At 33.7% G+C, this 20189-nt stretch overlaps 1 protein-coding gene across 1 annotated transcript in view; it reads left to right on the top strand.

Annotated features, from left to right (window-relative positions):
* The window catches only part of LOC132697377 (cyclic nucleotide-gated channel rod photoreceptor subunit alpha), a 210123-nt gene that overhangs the window by 113891 nt on the left and 76043 nt on the right, over positions 1 to 20189 (top strand). The window contains exon 12 of the mRNA XM_060662836.1: positions 7099 to 7113. Coding sequence (XP_060518819.1) covers positions 7099 to 7113 — 15 coding nt within the window. The remainder of the gene's footprint in view (positions 1 to 7098; positions 7114 to 20189) is intronic.

The following is a 20189-nucleotide window of genomic DNA, read 5'->3' as shown; positions in this document are numbered from 1 at the left end:
TCTATAGTCCGCATATATAATATATAAATAAATATAGATAAATAAAAATTTCATTGTATTTTTACAATTATTTTGGTCAATTGACACAAAAAACTTGACCGGTCATTTTCTTTATGCTTGCTCAACATATTTTTATCCTTTGCATCCCCATCAGTCGTTTTATATATCAAATCGGTTATGCTGGGTAATTTGTTTCTAATAGTTCTGTTTTACATGTGTCAAAATTGCGCTAAAACTAAGAATGTGTCTGAAAAAACTATTGTTTATTAAATAAAGGTTTGCGGGAGCGTATTTAAAATCACGAAAATTATTGTTGTATTTTAATCAAAATGATCAAAATGATCAAAATTAATCATTAGTCTAAAAATCAGTTAAGATGCGTAAGAATGTTAAAAACATTTTATATGTTCCTGTTAATATATTTTCTAAATTTGAGTGCTCTGAGTTGTTTTCATCAGTGAGTTGTTTTATTTTAAGAAAAATGTAACAATTCAACCTCAGATGAATAAAATCACCCTAATAAAAAACTTGCAGTGTACTAGCATAAAAACGAGGATCTACCTCCCTCTCTTTCTCAGCTCTTTCTTTCTATTTCTGGTTAAAATTTCTCCAGAAAATTATTTACAGTGAAAACATTAGTTAACAAATTAAGCAGCAGGAAAATGAACTGAAATTTATAGCATTACAGCATACCTGAATAAATACTTTGTGTGTTCTGATTGTGATAATTCCTGCATGCCTATTGCCCGAAAACCGTAAAATATTCTTGGTTAACCAGAATTTGAATTATTTAGAGGGTTTTGTCTGGGACAAATGAAATCTCTCTTTTTAAACATATGCATCCTTGCTAGTTCAAGTTGTTGGTGTTAAGTTGCGAAATTAGCAAGGCACGCTGAGGCATCGGCCAGCTTGTGTTACACTGAAATAGCAACTAAATATGCCCTTTCGAGACACGGGAAAGACGAAAACTCTCAACAAGTTTCGTAACTACTTAATGGAAGTAATTCGTGCCTGCAGCTGTTGCAAGTGCTCGCTAATGGTCGTTCTAATTAAAGACTTCGATCACTCAACACTCTGCTTTCAATAGTGATAGATAGAAATATTAGTTAGCTCTATGCAAAACTTGGGAACACTCATTGGAACTTCAAAACAATCCAGTCTTAATTAGTGTCGGGCAAAATATAGGTTTCCGCATATTGCTGTCAAACGAAATTTAATATCGATCACCCTTGCCGCATATTTTCAGCAAATTAATTTACTTTCGATGAATACGCGTGTGGCGACTGTTTGCAATATGTTGTAACCCGGGCATTATTTAATAAATTGTTTTTGTTGCGTACGGTTTTATAAAAGAGATTGTATCAATAGTGTTATTAATAATGTCCTCGCGTTTATACATAGGCTAAATTTATTGCGAATAAAATTTTCGAAATAATAAACCGAATTTAACATTTAAAATAAGTGCGTCAAGACTCACCAAGAATCATCTAAATTTGCATATAAAAAACACAAATCATCCTGTTGGCTTCTTCAGCCAGTTTCAGTCAAGCTCTGGAGGGGGAATTCAGAAGTTTTGTAGAAAGTATTACAGTAGCCTGTGGATGTTTCTTTGAAAAAAAAAAAACACAAACTAAATTGATAAAACAGTCAAAGACACCACCCGGGGGGAGATTTTTCGTAACCGTATTTATTTAAGTGTGATCAAGTAGCGGAAACAATTTCAAGGTCCTCTTTTCGAAAACTGTTGGGGATTTGCCCAACACTAGAATAAGTATATTTGGATATAACTCGGAAAGGAATTAAGACATGAAAATGCAATTTTCAGTTTACGAAAATGAATCGCAAGCTGGACTATTTCTCGAAAGGACCCCAAAAATTCTCTAATAAAAGTATCCAAAATTATTTAAATTGAATAAGAGGGTTTTGGTTTCATTATTTAATAGCTTCTCCCTCTCGCGGGACAGCAACAAATACTTGAAGGACTTTTTTTTAATTACTTGATTTGCTAGTTTTAACTCGCCTGTTACATCCCCTAACCTTTTTGAAAGTTATTTCTACTGGACCGATTTACAGGTAAAAACTTCTTTAAAAAACAAGGAGAGTTTTATTTTCAACTGACCCAAATACCCAATTACTTACGTTATTAATGTTGATTCCCGTTTGATGTTTTCAGTATGTGTTTTTTAATGTTTGGTTTTTACGCTTTTCGCCCAAATATTTTCGATTGGTTGAAACTAATTTTTGGGAGCACAGCTAATCATAACTTTCGAAGTACAAATAAACATCTGTTTAATGTAAATTTTGTACAGGTACAATATAACTAACCACCACAGTACCCTGACGGTAGAATGGTGAGTCACTTTTTTTTACATTTGAATAAAGATACGAGGTTATCGGCAAAATTTCCCGGCCTGACATAGATGCAGCTCCAGTTTCACGATAAAACTTTGTCTTCTTTTAAATATATATTTTAATAGGCTGCGAAATAAAACTGAAGTCTTGCGTCAAACGGTTTTTTATTGACCGCATTTTAAACAAGACGTGCCCGACAAAATATCGCAAATAACGCAAAGCGAGTATGGAGCAATCATAAAGATTTTGACAAAAGAATGTTTAGCACCTAAAATTATTAAAGAAAGGCTGGATGGTGTGTACGGCCGAAGTTCTCCTTCGTATTCTGTAGTGAAAGAATGGGCAAGACGTTTTCGAATGGGGCAGGAGTCCCTTGAAGATAATTCAAGAGCTGGTCGATCAGTGATCGACGTTTAAAGGTCAAGGAAATCTCAGAAATTACTAAGCTTTCTGATACAAGTGTTCGTGGAATCCTGATGATCATTTAGGTATGCATAAGGTTAGTGCAAGATGGGTTCCTAAAAACCTTTCGGCTATTTAAAAACAACGCCGTGTCGAGTGTGCGCGGTCTTTTTTGGAACTCTGTGGGTTGGAATCGAAGCCTGTGATAGAAACTATTGTGACGGGAGATGAAACTATGGTTCTTTATTATGACCCCCTATCGAAAAAAGAATCAATGGAGTGGCGTCGTAAAGGTGAAGCACCTCCAAGAAAATTCAGAATCTGCTATTCAACAAAAAAGGTAATGGCCATGATCTTTTGGGATTCTGAAGGAATTCTTTTGATAGATTTTAAAGAAACTAATACCACTGTTTATTACATAAATTTCGAAACTGCATACGTGTAAAACCTCGAGGAAAACTGACCAGAGGCGTGCGTCTTTTGCACGATAATGCACCTGTTCATACTGTTCGTGTTACACAAGCTACCATTTTAGAGTGTGGGTTCCAACAGATAAATCATCCTCCCAATAGTCCAGATATTGCCCCCAGTGACTATTATTTGTTTGGATATTTGAAAAAGGATTTAGTCGATGGCGGTTTAACGACGAACTTGAGTTAAAAGAGGCTGTTTTAGCTCATTTTGCAGACAAACCAAAAGAATATTTTTTTAAAGGGATTGAGTTGTTAATAAAGAGATGTAATAAGTGTATTGAAGTTAAGGGGATTATATTGAAAAATAATAAAAAATTGTTACTCTACTTTGTTTTTTTCATATTCAGGTCGGGAAATTTTGGCACTGCCCTCGTATGTTGACACCCGTCACCACCATCGCGGGCCTTTCTTCTATTTAATGCGGTGGTTCATCGCACCTGATTCTTGGTGCACAAAACATATGTGCATTTTATTTATTTTTTAGGTATACTGTTCCTCCCTGTTGGCTGCAGAGGTGAAAGAATAGAATAATGCAGCTTATAGATTATAAGAAAAATAAGAAAGCTCAAAATGAGTGAGACAACACCTGCGGGGAATTAAACCATTCAGAATAACATATATAACTAAGACTAAACAGCGGAATGGCATGATTATCAAACATACAGAAAACTGAATTTAACGAATGAGTTAAGTTTGGAATGGAAGAGCTGTAGAAGATAGTAAACCAAAATAATCCTAACGTTGCATTTTTTCCATCGGAATTTTTATCAAAATTGTTACTTTTTTTATATAAAATTTCAAATTGCCATCCCTGTAAAAGTTCTTTAATATGTCGATTTAATGTTATAAAATAATCTTTAGACGCAATGACAATTAGGAATTTGATATCTCTGCTTTTAAAAGTTTCTTTTCAGTTGAAGTTTAGATTGTCCTTCCCCCTTAATATCGCACTGTTTTTTATAAGGAAGCTTACTACTCTTCCGCAAGCAAACTTAATGGTCCGCTTTTATTTTCCGTTATGTCGCTAGGGTTTCATTTTCGAATCTTACTTATTTTTACTGCAAGGCATTGTTTAATAGCGTTAAGATTCTTTATTGCGAGCTTTATGTTTATTGGTACTTGTTTTTTCGTATTCAATTTACTTTATGGCACCATAAAACGCCTCCCGGCCATCGACTACGAGTTAATAAAATACGCCTTAATTTTACGATGGCTTGTAGGACAACTAACGAATACAAAATAACAGTTTACAATATCCTTGGTGAACTTTCTGGATCAATAGTTTCTTACAACAAGAATTATAATATTTTGCAACAAGTGCGGTAAGCGACATTTTACTCACCAGTTTATTTGACATTAGCGGAGCGAGTGTTTAAAAAACGAGTGACTTAAAAATTATACCTTTTCCAAGACAACACGAATACATTCACTGACATGACCGTCAAAATTGACAAACGTATCCCAGGTATCACTTCGGACATTTCCAGGATATTACCGCACGGGTTTGGGAGCAATCGGATGTTTTCGGATATTTCACCGCACGGCTTGAATTTTGACGTTTGTCAATTCTAACGGTCATTTCAGTGAATGTGTTGTGTTGTTTTGCAAAAATGTCCCCAAAAATTAACGGTTGTAGAAAAAGTATAGTATGCAAGGCGTTTGGTAAAATTTTTAAGTCACTCGCTCCGCTGCGCTCTGCTCGTGCCAATTAAACTCGTGACTCAAATGCCGTTTACCGCACTTGTTGTATCATATACTATTTTCTACTCAAAATAAATAAGAACTAAAACTTTAGATTTTCACGAAATTATATATTTGGACATGACAATTGTTTCGACATCACCGTGTCTTTATCAAATCACATTTGATAAAGGCACGGTGTTGTCGAAACAATTGTCATGTCAAACTTATAATTTCGTGAAAATCTGAACCTTTAGTTCTTATTTATTTTGATAAATGGATTTTCATCAAGTAAAAGCCTCCTCAGTTCAATATTTTCTACTCTACTTTTTCTACTTCACTTTACCATGTGAGTTTCTTGTGACATGGATTCGAACCCTTCGGGGATATTAGCGCACGGGTTTAGGAGCAATAAAAAAGCAGAAAATAACGGTCGTAGATAAAGTACAGTATGCAGCACGTTTGGTAACCTTTTTAAGTCACTCGTTTATTAAACACTCGCTCCGCTCGTGCCAAATAGACTCGTGATTCAAATGCCGTTTACCACACTTATTGCATAATAATAGTTACAATGTTACTACAAAATTACGCGAAATTTAACACCTGCACAATATTTTAGAATTTGAGCCTGAAAATTAGCGCAAAGAATTTGTTTGCATAAAGTTGATTTAATATAGGTAAGTTTAACTTGTATCCAGTTAATATTTTAACAAGGAAAACCACTTTTTTTCTATACTTATAATACTAACTTCCTAATGACGAAATAGATACTGATCCGGTTTACAGCTTATTGATTGGAAATTCAGAAAAATTCCACATGCGTATCAAGGAAATTCCAGAAAAATGAAATGTTCACCCAAAAACTTAAATATTATTCTTATTCTTATTGACATTCACCATATCTTATTCTTTTTTGTGTTTAGATGTATGCTGTTTTCCATTGGTTTGGCATGATCATAGGTGTTAAGATCTGATAAAATGGTGATGAAAAAGTGTCTAGTTACTGTTTACAAATCTTCTGGATTCCTTCTACGTCGGTTGTTTATAAGTCAAACATGCTGACGTTTCTTCTTCAGAGTTTAAGTGAAGTATAGTTGAAACTAAATGCGTATTCGTGGTTCTTTTTTGGACCATATAATCGTCAGAGCGTTAAGAGAAAAAGGTATAGTCGGCCGACCAGATTGTACTTGCTTTGTCATAGGTGGTTCTACACAAACGTTGCCGTTCTTTGAATTATAAAATCTGAGACGGAGAAAATATAAATCTACTGAGATACCTTAATGTGATGAGTATTTAGGGGGTGAATTATAATCAGATTGATAATATACGATTGAGGATTAGAAAAGTTGCAATTATTTGTATTATTATGTATCATTTATAGCGTGTGGATATCGAGTTTTAAATTACAAAAATGTTCGGTATTATTATCCATTCCAATGTTTTTGCGTCCGTAATCCAATATTTGTTTATGTTGGTTGCCGGTTTTTGTATATTTCGAATTTGGGGCGAATATAAATAATATATAATATAAAATATAAATCATCTTTGGGATACATTACAACATTTGTTAGCTTCGAAAGACATACTACTCCATCTGGGACTGGTACTCTTTTGAAACAATTGGTAATTGGTTCTAAATCTACTTATAGAAAATTATCGTTACATTTACCGGACTGACTTATTACGCTAGTTTGAGGTCCTTTTCGTTCTTTAATTAAAATTACGTTATCCTAAATTCTAAAGCTTGAGGAAAAACGCAATCCAAAGTGCCCAAATCTTTTCCGTCAAATTCATACGTTTTAAGGGTTCTTTTTCAAAGTTCCCGAAATAGGTCAAACCGGTCGTCTGCTTCGTATTTAATTCCAATTATTTCGTGGCGCTGAAATTAATTGCATGGCTTGTTTTGAGGGACGAAAAGAATGAAGGATCCGTGTGCGTTGTATATAATTGGAAATTCTGTAAATGCCCGCAAATTCGTTTAAGCTTTGTTGGAAAGTGTTTTACACGCGTTCGTTCTTGTTGTCCATTTTCTTTTAATTTCTCATTTTTGTTCTTCTCACTTTCGATATCATTCTAAAAAGTACAAATATGTGTAATAAGAAAAATGTTAACTACTAAACAAACTAGTGTTAGTGTTCTATTTTTAAAAGGTTTAATGCAATGCGTCTTAAATATTTTTACTGTATTTCAGAAAACTCGAAGATATGTAAGTATACGTTCCGCAGATGACCTTATGGATGTGTCCATTTTTATTATCTTGATTGTGAAGGTATTTTTGACCCCTAATTCCTATAGACCACATTTTTGAAGTAATTCGCTTCTACGGCATGTTACCCTCGCTATCGCCATTTTAGATGTGTGTCCCCAGTATATTTAGCAGTATTTAATTTTTTAGGTATTCCTTTCGTGTACATGTTCAAGTTAATGTGTGAGTTCTTAATATAGCCGTTAAAGGACAGTTTTCAATTAGCGTGTCATTTTCAATCTAAGCTTCATATACAATGCAAATTAACTGGCATTCGCAATTAAAATAATTCAAATTTTTATTATGTTTTTCTCTCAATTTCGGAAGTTCTATGAAGTGATTATACCTAGGGAATGCAAAAGTAAAAAAGTTAACTACTTATTTATTTTTGTTTTTCATGTTTATTTTAATCTATACAAGTACTAATTTTAACAAATGAACAACCACCCTCCAAAATTATTTGTGATTATGGAAAGACAACAGTTGTAAATATTTGTAATATGCATATTAAAATAATATTGGATAAGTCTAGTGCCAACTAGTATAGAAGATGATTTTTGAGAAGAATTGCCCATAGGTTTTGGTTATCTGCGATAAATATAAAAATATTTCCTTTTGGTGATTGGATTGGAATTCGAATCAAAAAATGCTACAGTGAACGAAATTTTATTCACGGATGGACAAAGATGAGGACATTGGTATTTGGTATGGTTTTTTTACCAACAAGCCATCGGATATTACATTAAAAATATACTAAACAAGTTATTCATAGAAAGTTGAAAAACCGGCAGTCAATGTAAACAAAAACTTAACAACGCCCCACAGATTATTACAAATGAAAATCCACTCGACTCTCCAATGTTTGGATTTTTTAATATAGGGGGGATAAAAGTGTTTCCGCCAATGTTACTGTTTATTCCCTTAAATTAACAGCGAAAAATCGTTTAACAAAACCTTTCACATCAACGATCTCTGAAACGGCAAGGCAACCTGGTCAATTTGACATTGGGTTAATTAAGGATTGGAAAAAGGAAATTGTCATTATTGGCTTTTTTGCTACTGAAAAAGAATGCACTATTAATTGAAAAATTGAACAAAAGAATTTTAGGATATTTCCCTTTCTGTCTGCTTATGAGTTTTTGTAATACACTTTGAACCACACACCTAACTTTTTACAATTTTTAAAATTTCGAGTAGCAACGCTTACTAAAATGATACGTGTGAATGTTGATTTATTCCTAAATATTTCGGTTTCGCTGAAAGTAATTGTGGTACAAATAACTGGCGAGACTGTTTCGACTAAGGGCATTGACAAATTTTATTTTGGTGTGTTGTGCATTCTTAGGTATATTTACTGTGTGCTTTTAACGCAACTAATATAATTGCACATGCTGTTTTTGTCTACAATAATGTCAGGTTTGTTAAGGCTTTTCTGAACCATCAGTACACCTTGATACAAGTGAAGTTTCAGGTCGATACATTCAAGGATTAGTGCAGTTTCTTGTATTTGACAGGCATATCTACACTTTTCCTTTCTTGGTAGTTTGGGGTGTATTCCAGCTTTTATCAGATTTTTTGTCTTTGACTTTGCTTTTAACGCTTTCTTCATTTCTTTTTGATCAATTCTGCGTGCTTGCTTAATGCCGAGGTCTTTGTATGTTGTTCCTGCATGTAATTAATATTTTTGTCATGGGAAGTTTCATATCCTCCAGATGTTGAGAGCGTGCATCTTGATAAAAACAAATTTACAAGTTTTAAGAATTCTTCAAGGACTGTTCGTGTAGCTGTTGTTTATTTTAGGTCGTCGCTGTTCAATAAACGACTTTAAATACTTCCTTTGTTCTTTTATAATGGATTTACTGCAGAACTGGAGGGAATTGAAAAGAATAATAGCAATTAGAAGTCCTTAGTAGGTTTGAAATAATCTCAGAGAGGGATAGAGAGAGAAGGACAGAGAAAGAGAGAGAGTGAGAGAGTGAGTGGGGAGGGGGTTGAGTGCGAGAGGGCGGGCGGAGAAGTGGGGGAGGGAGAGAGAGAGAGTTAGTTTGTTCTGTGCTGGACAGCATGCCCCTAATCACTCCCCTCTCCTCTTGGAATATAACATTCCACTGCGTATAGGGCTTAGAGTCTGCTTATCCATGGATCATCAATAGGAGTCATTCTTCAGTAGAAGGTAAGTGATACTTCTCATCATGAGTGCAGAAACCGCGTCGAGTCTCTGTAAAATCACAGTCTAAAGTTGAGGTGGTGTACACCATTTGAACCAGAAATTATAAAGTTCACCTGGTCTAGGCGATTTCCTATTGGGATATTACTTTGATATTTTCCTGCGTAGTCATGCAGGTACCTTTTTTGACATGTTTCGAGGGCCATTTTCAATGGTTATTTTATTTTGATTATACGTCCACAGTCTTGTGTTATTGATTATTCTTCTGCATTTGGTTTTGGAGAGAAATATAGGCCAATTGTGTTTTGGTTAGTTTGAGTCGTTCTTGCCCCTGTTGATCTCTTTATGTTGTGACGTTGTCTTCTCAATAAATTGTTGTCCTTTTACATCTAGAATATCTAGAATAGTTGTTGGAGTTCTACAAATGTTGCAGTCATTATTTGATTTAGACGGCGTAAATAGTTAATATTTTCAGTTACAAATTAGCACAACTGTAAGATAAGCCCTACAAGTGCTACAATTGTAAGAATATATTTAATATTTTCATTTTTTTCGTAACAGAACTTGACTTGAATTGAACGAAATACAATTTTAAAAACCTCTTTCGCTATATTGGAGCAAGGTGGCAAAAAAAAGAACAGTTTGATGATATGGACTGATTCCGCTAGTAGTCCATGCTTCGCATTTAAAGCTAGCGAAATATTTTGCTTTGTCAGAATTTCAGAGATTGCACCGAAACGAATGTTTCTTGTCCATAACATACAGGACAAGTACAAGACAGCAAGTCTGGGAGGAAGGCAGTAAGAATATTACATCCGCTGTACATTTACAAAATTATTTAATTTCCACGTTTTTAGAAATCTATATTGTAGACTGGTTTATGCTACGGTCCGCCAGGGAACAATTTCATTTTGTTAGAAACTAATTAGCAAAAGAAAACACAAAATTGATGCTTTGTTCTACTAGCCGTACCAATAACATTATGTTCACTGATGTATAAAAATGAATTTCCTAGAACCTGGATTGGAGGGCGTTTTCTTTCCCAGAACCTTAATTACGCCACGGCTCCAGTCTTGTCTTTTCAATGATCGGAAGACACTCGGAACTGGAAAACCATTATGAATAATAAACGTACTTTTCGAAGCGCGAGTTGGAACGTAAGAAAACTCGCGACATTTCCGGGGTTAGAAACTTTTGATTAGACGCCGGTAACAAACCTAAGTCAATTTTGAATGTTTCGGATTGAGTGTTTCGTACTCATTTGAATTAAATAAATATTCATGGTGCGATAAGGATGTTGCTTTTGGGAATACAAACGATGAGTGGATTACAACTGCGGAAGAAATATAAAGAGGGTATTTACTGATTTATCTTTTCCGCTTTATTTATTTAGTATTTGCATTACAATGCTCTGGTGTAGCTTGTTGTTTCAAATATGTTTAAATAAATAAATAAATAAAAACGCTTTTATTTGTCACTCGTCGACAGCTGAGCTATTCACTTAACCGAGCATGTAAAAAACCCATAAACTAAATTACAATAAAGCAAATTTTACAACAAATATCATAAATAAATAAGTAAAAGAGCTAACAATAACAATAGATTAACAATAACAGAAACTTGGCAAAAAGGTAATAATGTTGAAATATGCAAAAATTAAAATTAAAATAATAGAACAATAATTAAAGCAATAAATTGATAAGGTTAATCTACATTTAACAAAAGTACAAAAATATAACTTTTATAATTTCCATTAATTAAAATTGTTTTCAAAAGACGGGCTGGATGAGATACCCTTTAATTTGAACCTCAAAATCATCGACACTCGCAGACAGCCAGGACCAAAATATCAAGCTCTAACTGGTTTAATAAAATCTTTACTTCATTCAAACTTGGCAATAAAGACCTAACGCTAATGTGACCAAGCTCTAAGTTAGCTTTTTACTTCGTAGGCATTTTTTAAATATTCCTAAGGTACTTTTTTATGTCAATCAAATAAAATATATAAAAAAATCGAAATATGACTCAATAAATTATAAAATTATAATTATTTCAAAATCTTGAAAAATTATTTTTCCCTCTTTATTATGAGACACGAAACCAAGTAGAAAAATGGAAAGTATCTATCTTTCTAAGATGCAGTGGATGATGATCACACAAAGGAAAAACAGTGGATTTGTTGTGGGTTTCATTTGCATCTCTTTTTTGACTAAAAACAGGAAAAAACATTCCTTATAACATTTATGGATGCCTCCAGAACTAGTCAAAATTTTATAACTTAATATAAAATCCAATTTTATTTTCTAATTTGTGTCCCACACCTCTCCGTTTTTGAGATTTTTATGTTGCACAGTGTGTCCAATTTTTGATGGTTTTACGATTAGTTTTTCATGATAGGAAAGGCAGCACAACAGAAATGTCTGATTTTTAGATGATTTTGTAAATTTGGCATTTTTGGACACAATTTTGTTGTATAAACTAAGCTTGTGTTTTTTTAAATGAACTCTATTTTATTAACTGTATTAGGCTGTATATGAGTTTTTGAAAGGTGTGTAACACATGGGAAGCATTTTCAAATACAAAGCAAATATATTTAAATTGTTAGTTAATTAATTCTTTTTTTTTTCTTTTAGTAGGCCACGCAAAACACAGATTTTTTTAATATAAATTATTTATTATAAATTTCTTATAATTTTCATATTTCAGCCAACAGTGAACCACAGCATAAGGAAGAGGAGGCAGGCGTAAAAAAATAAATTAAAGCTATATGCTTTATATTAGAAGCACCTCTTATATTTGAAAAGCTCATAATAAGCCAAATAAAATTACGAAAATATCTACTGCCAATTTTCACCTGTTTAATAAGTTAAAGTATACTCGAACTACAAAACGTGTTTCAAAATGCAAAATTTTCAAAATCATCCTGTGTCGAACATCTAAGACAGCTATTCCATTTTTCTTTACGTCACCATTCTATTTCACAAAAAATAAGCCTTTGGTCACGAAAACCGCAACACGCTAGCTAGCTAAAGGAGAGTAAAACTATTCAAATGGGACATCTTGGACCAACTGTATAGGCCCTTAATTAATCTTGAAAAACTTAACGCAGTGCCAGTAGGTAAAATATGTAGGTTAAAAAGATTTTTGTGAATGGTGTATTTATCTTTTAGCTTAGCTTAGCTTTTAGCAGTGAGAACGTATGCCAAGTAATACACTAGAAATCTAAAAGAAATAGTGAGGAGTATAAAGTCTGAAACAAAAAAGTGCCTGTGTGCCTTATGGCGATTTTATTGAGGCAACCCAACCGACGTAACGTAACAAACAAATGTCCAGAATAAAATGGCCTCCGCTTTCCATTGTTTTTTGCTGAACGGTTTGGCCCTGTTCGGCCTGTTCCAAAAAAGAGATGAATTAGTCTTTTTACTGGCTATTAGGAACGTTAAGCCCCAAATTTACACATTTACCACCTAGGAAAAACACGATACTGTATCACAGTAACTTGACCCGTCTCCCCTAAACAATGGCGATGAGTTTCCGCTGCGCTTTTGTTTCGGCAGGTTACGCTGATTAATTGCTTTCTCGCTGTGCTTTTTGAGAATTAAAGTAAATGAATTTTTCAACAAATACGTTGAATAGCATATTTTATTTTATTCATTCGCTTTAATACGATCGCTATTACGCCGTTTATTTGTTATACTAGACGATCCAATTGGAATTTTCCAATTCCAATTTCTCAAAAGTGTCTATCCCACTATACACGCCATCGCGTCTTGTTGCTGTTAAAACGTCGGGCTTTTCTAAACTTTAACCTGCGACAGACCAACAATTTAACGGGGCTACATTTTCAACTCTTATTATTCTGATCAATTCGAGTAATATTTCAAATGGCATTTCGGGGCTAAATGTCAAAATGTATATCATAATATATCTTATGATTCAAATAGCATTAGCAAAAAAAATATGAATAGTATTGAATGAAAAATCAAGTAAAATTTAAGCACTCGTTTTAAATTTTCTGCAAGTTATTGAGAAAATGCCCGCTAATTTTCATTCATGTATTTAATATATTCCATACATTTTCATAAAATAGAGTGATCAAAAATTAACATTTAAAAATTTTATTGAAAAAATCATGAAATCTTTTTTTTTCAAATGGATATACTCCATGTGGCTTGAGATAAAAATATGCAATTCCCTTTGGTGATAAGGTTGAATATTGTGAATATTTGTAGAATTGCGTTTTCGGTTTCACCGGAAGTTGCCTCAACTTTGTACAATCCTAACCAACTTTTATCAGACATACTTTATGACAAAAGTCAATAGTTTCGGTTAGTTAAAACCATTGAAAGATATGCCACAATTCTAATATTTTTTAATTTGATGAAAAAACCAAATTCAATGCGAAAAAATTTGTAGCCACTTATAAAAAAATCAAATACCGCGAATCGATTTTTTCAAACTTTGATCAGTTATTGCAAGAAAAAAGTGTAACTTACTTTTTTATCTTGCATCCAATTATAATAAACTCAACATCCATAAAGTGCTGTAAAATTAAAAACAAGATGCCATTTCTTTGACGTTGTTAATAACACTTGTACACGAAAATCAATGAAAGAGTACAATTGCCAATAAACAATTATGCGCGTCTCCTAGTTGCTTATGGCTCCCAAACAAAAGAAACGAAAATCTAATTTTTTGACTCTTAAAGAAACTGCGTCCTCTAATAACTAATATGCATAGTAAGTGTATTTTTTTCTTAATTTATAATTATTTTTATAGTTATCAAACCAAGAAGTTAGTTTCACTTGATATAAAACAATAAGGCAAGATTGTTCTTTAAATGGATAAGTAACCGTAATATTTTGTGCGCTACTTCATTTTTTCATAAAATATAAAGAACTTAATATTATGATAAATTTTTGAACGGCTCTGTTTTAAAAACTATTGATTTTAGAGATGGAGTATGTTAGACAAATGTTGTTTTAAATTGTTTAGCGACTTCAAAAAATTAAGAAAATATTGGTCGTTCTACTTAAAATAACAGAGTTAAGGTTATTTCCGGTGAAACTAGAAACGACATTCAATTGTTTTTATTCTAAAAATGTCAACAATACTCAATCATTTTAAAATGCCGCTGTGGGCAGTAGTTCGTTGCCACCCGGTACAATGTTGCTTAGTATAGTATGTATGCTCATATTTAGTAAGTAATTTATCGAAAAAATAGTATATTATGTAACAAGTGCGGTAAACTGCATTTGAGTCAAACTTTAAGCAAGGAGTGAAAAATTGACTTGATCTTGACTACACTTGTCGATTTTGTAACAAAATCTAGTTTTCGTTAATTCAGTGGATTTTTTGTTCATCTACAAATGTTTTTATTTAATTTTAACGAATTGTTTATGGAAATAAAAATTATTATTAGTATGAGAGCACTATCGGCTCGATTGATATTACGATATTACTTGAGTACAGACTTTGTTGTGAAACTAAATGATTGGAAAAATATTAAATATTGCGTTGATACGGATTCTATGCGGCGACGTACTTTGCGAAATTGAAAACCCGTTCGTATCAAACAGTTCGCAAGTAATTTTCTTCAAAAATTGATGCAAGCGGAGCAACAAGTTTGGATATGCGAGCGTTGGAGTTCCGTAATTCCCAAATAATTAATGTATTTGCTAACTTTTGTGTACATCGGAGGAAGATAGATTGAATACGTAGATACTAGGAAAACATTATTCACATTTGGCGAATAGTGATAAATCAACGTTTTCGCCGGCTCGGTCGAATTACAAATTGGAAGAGATTAATTGTGGATGGTCGTAAACTGCTATGAACCGCCATACATTTGCAATTTTACTCTGTACCAAAAGGCTGAGTAAGTTGCGAATTATTAGCATTGAGACTGCTTGAATTGCTCAATATTGTTTAGTATACAACAAACGAAATTAAACACGAAATAAATATTTCTTTATATTGACTGCCGATTATTTCTATGACGCCTTTTGTAGCGGAATCCAACAAATTTAATAATGATGATACATTAAAACTTTAGTTTTCACTTTGACTAGTCTCAGACTGATCAATTTTTTTTGTGTCAACTGACCTAAATAATTTTAAAAATACAATTCAATTTATATTTATTTCTATATATTTATTTATTGTCGCGCAGTACTGAGAACTAAATGGATTCGATATTTTTATTGGGATTCCCGGAATAGCTAAGTATCATTTTCGGGTATTTGTTGAAGGTTATAGGTAAATTGGCATCAAAAATGCATAATAATCAACTATAAAATACATATTATTATTATCAAATAATGATAGATAACACTCTACAATTGCAAGGTGTTGTTTAAAACATTTTTTGACTAGTCAATTGACTGACCAATTCACCAGCCGCAACACTAATTTTGCGTAACATGTCTGATCACATGATCTGAACGTAGTCCACTGCCTAATTAACAATATAATGAATGGATAGAAAATATGAACAGAAATTGAAATGTTTACTTTTAGCATTTTTAGCATTGCTCCTTTCATTTCTGCACTGAAATATCATATACAATACATTAAAACAATCTATAATCAAAATATCTACTCTAGAAAAAAATGTTCTATGAAACCCTCCTTCTTTTTTTGAATCATGGCAAAGAATTAAAATTAAGAATACTCTAAAAGTGTAATAGTGCAACTGGCGTTGGCATCGCGAAACTATTGCCGCCAAGTGCGAACTTTAACATATCATATCTCCAAAAATTCCCATTTAAGGGTGATGTTATTATATGCACTGCATTTCAAATACATTCAAAAACCATACGAATAACATATCAAAGTCTCGTAATCGAATTAATATTCACTGGTACTGGAAAAACATTTAAGCTCAAATAATCCTTAGTTATTATCGAATTACAGAAAAAGCGTTGTTTTAATGAATTAAAAAAAAAATCTCAACTCTGTATAGGCAAACCATATCGCGCATGCCTCTATCTCAGTTTCCCAGGACACTTAACCAGATGTAGGCATATTTTGAGAAAATTCTACCGTAAAATGCCGCGTGCAAACTTATTGATGATCTGTCAGCGCCCATGTTGGATGTTGAATACCGCAAGGAAATTGTTTAAAACAGCGAGATGTGCATGTTGAATGGACCTTCTTAAAATTTTTTTCATAGTTATTTCATAAGTTCCTGTACTATCGGCATTAGGTAGGTCCTTTGATAGCTATATGAGGCAAACAAATTTATACCTGATGATCTAGATAACACCAAGTTTTCATTTAAATCTTCTTTAATATTGCGAAATTAGAGCAAGCGACAAAATATCGGCCAGGTATTATTGCATCGGAGTTTCCGTTTTCGAATGTAAAACGCAAGTAAACCTCAAAATCTCTAAAGACTGATGAACATAATAAAACAGTCGGAAAAGTCCGGAAAAACAAATAAATACGGATAACGTCTCAATTCGGAACTTTCGGAGACGAACGTCTCGAAATTTAAAGTAATTTGTCAAGTTTTCCCTTGTCGCGAACAAAAAAAAGTCAACTAGATTTTACGCAGTCGAGTGTGATTGCGTGCGTTCTCATTCTTTTTGTCTTTGAGACTCTCTGCATCTTTCGGAAAGATTGTGTAAATCGCATCATTAAAAAGTGTTGAGCGGATTTTTGTAGCAAACTTGCTTGTATTCTTGTATTGAACGCAATTAATGGTATTTAACTGATCAGCATTGTCCTTTAGTTATAAAAGTTTACCTTCACCTTAGCCTTGAAAACAAAATCCAATCCTATAATAATAATTTAAGGAAACGGCGATTTCCCTTACAAAGATGGCAAGTAACAAAATAATAACAAAGAAAATCATAAAAATTTAATAATATACTTTGTGTGCGCAATAAGAACGAGCAGTAGGAGGTTTCAGAGAGACAATTCGGTATAAATAAAATTTTTGAGTTCGCCCCAGTTGGTGACAATGTAGAGATATTTTAATTTAATGTATAGCAACTAATTATTTTTTTCTACTCCAGTCTGTAAATTGCCTAATTACACACCGATCTAGCATGCGGGAAGTTTCACTTTACCACATCAGTTTCGCAACCCACTGATCCGAGCCACTTCGGACGTTTACGCCTTGAATTTTGACGTTTGTCAATTCTGACGGTCATGTCAGTGAATGTATTCATTTTGTTTTGCGAAAATGTACCCAAAAAATAACTGTAGTAGAAAAAATATAGTATGCAACACCTTCGGTAAACTTTTTAAGTCACATGTTTATTATACACTCGCTCCGCTCGTGTCAAATAAACTCATGATTCAAATTCCGTTTACCGCACTTGTTGCATAATGTACTATTATCTATCCAGTTTTCGCTGATGAATTCGGGCTTCATGAGGGCGGGAAAAATATATCTAAATATCATTTTCTTTTATAAACCAGTGACTGAAAAAGTATATCAAACGTCTTGCATGCTATACTATTTCTGAGACCATTTGTTTTTGGGTACATTTTTGAAAACAACACGATTTCATTCACTAATTGTCATTGGAATGTCATTATTCAAGTCGTGGGTAATATCTCCGAAAACGTAGCCCTTAAACCCGTAGGTAATATCTGAGATATGTCCCAAGTTGCTCGAAGCTATAGGTAACGAAACTGACGTAAATGATCGGTGTATAATTGGATATTTTGCAGACGGGAGTAGAAGACATATATCATTTATGGGCAAAAATAATAAAAAATGCAATTTGCGCAGAACCAAAAAATTAAATGAACTCTGCCCGAAACACTGCATATTTAAAGTAAATCCATCTTCTTGTGTTTTTTTAACAGTTCGACATATCAAGTTGAACTGTTGGGAATGTGGTAGGAAAGATTAATGAACATGATGGCACGATTGTAGATGTGATACGCATTTTTCTTCTGCAAGATATTACTTAATTCCTAATAGTGAAAACGGTTTGCGAAATTTCATCGATTATGGATATTTCCAATTCATGTAATGGGTGTTTTTTTTCGATGTATAGAACTTTAAGTTGGCATTACTGTTCAAGATGGCGACCGATTTAAGAGCTGTCAAGTGATTTATTCTCAGTTTGGTTTGGCAATTCATCATGAATAAACTCACGCCTGAACAACGCTTGCAAATAGTGCAATTTTATTTCGAAAATAATGGTTCTGCGCGGAATTCGTATCGCGCACTACGTCCATTTTATCCTCGACAAAATCGTCTATCAGAACAGTTAATTCGATTAACCATGGAACGTTTTCGCTCCACGTTTACTCTTATTGATAACTCGCATTCCCAGAGACGCCGTACGGTGCGTACAGAAAAAGCTATTGCTACTGTAGAGCGTAGCATTGAGGAAGACCCGAATGAATTCATCCGCCATCGAACACAGGAATTGGATCTGTGTCCATCCACTTTATGGAAGAATCTTGATTTACTTGCTTACAAAATTCAACTCGTGCCAAACAATCATCAAGTAAGGCGTGTAGATTCGTCAAATGGGCCCAAAATGAAATTGCCGTTGTTCCCGATTTTCATAAGCTAATTTTGTTTAGCGATGAAGCGCACTTCTGGTTGAATGGCTACCTCAACAAACAAAACTGCCGCATTTGGAGCGAAGCTCAAGTGTATGTCAAAACACCGTTACATCCAGAAAAACTGACTATTTGGTGCGTTTTATGGGCTGGTGGAATCATTGGTCCGTACTTCTTCAAAAACGGTGATGGCCAGAACGTTACAGTCAATGGTGGTCGGTATAGAGCTATGAGTACTAACTCTTTCATTCCGGAATTGAACAACCATGATGTCCAGGAGATGTGGTTTCAACAAGACGGCGCAACATGTCACACAGCTCGTGCTACAATCGATTTATTGAAAGACACGTTTGGTGACCGCCTAATTTTACGTTTTGGACCTGTGAATTGGCCTCCAAGATCTTGTGATTTAACAACGAGAGACTACTTTCTGTGGGGCTATGTAAAATCATTGATCTCTGCGGATAACCCACAAACGCTTGACCATTTGGAAAACAACGTTCGCTGTATTATTGCCGATATACGGCCACAAATGTTGGAAAAAGTCATCGAAAATTGGACGTCCCGATTGGGCTACATCCGCACCAGCTGTGGAGGTCATATGCCAGAAATCATATTTAAAATGTAATGCCACAAGATTATCTTTCGGAAAAATAAAATTCATGTCAATCGAATAATCCATCGTTGTTTTATTGCAACTAAAAGTTCTATACATCGAAAAAAACACCCCTTATAAGGCTGGGTCTGTATGTTACATATAAGCTAATCACGAGAAACCAAAAAACTTCTCTGTAACTCATCAGGTAAACCACTGCCATGCGGTATTTGACTCAGTAAATAAAAGAGTGAAAAAACTTCAAAACTAATTTATGGGATTCGAGGTCCTCAACTTATGTCATGTTACAATTTATACAATGACAAACAACAAATTATAACCATTAAAATATGTCAAAACTAGAACAATGACGATAATAGTTTATTGTCATAAAGAAACGTAATTTAATTATAAACCTCTGTATATAATTTAAGGTATTAAAGCAACTATGTGAAATTTGAATCAGGAATTATCTATTATAACTGAGAGGAGTCTGCTCATGTTACATTCCATGCAGGCTACAGGATGGCTCATACACAACTAACTCTTCGGGTTGACGCTTATATCTACAGACACTCAATGATCCAAGTCATACATCTAGATACGCCAGAATAAGGATGCGCAAATCATTTGCAAGGATTTATCTCTCTAATATAAGTACTTACGGTAGTTGCTTTTGTTGGAATTAACCAATTCATTCATACATTTGCGTTCACTGCCCCGACATTTTTCAAAGTCAGG

The sequence above is a fragment of the Cylas formicarius genome, unplaced genomic scaffold (assembly GCF_029955315.1).
Source record: "Cylas formicarius isolate icCylForm1 unplaced genomic scaffold, icCylForm1.1 PGA_scaffold_1__22_contigs__length_36826433, whole genome shotgun sequence".
NCBI classification, from domain to species: Eukaryota; Metazoa; Arthropoda; class Insecta; order Coleoptera; family Brentidae; genus Cylas; species Cylas formicarius.
Note: the sequence above shows the minus strand (reverse complement) of the source record. Positions and strands in the feature narration are given on the sequence as shown.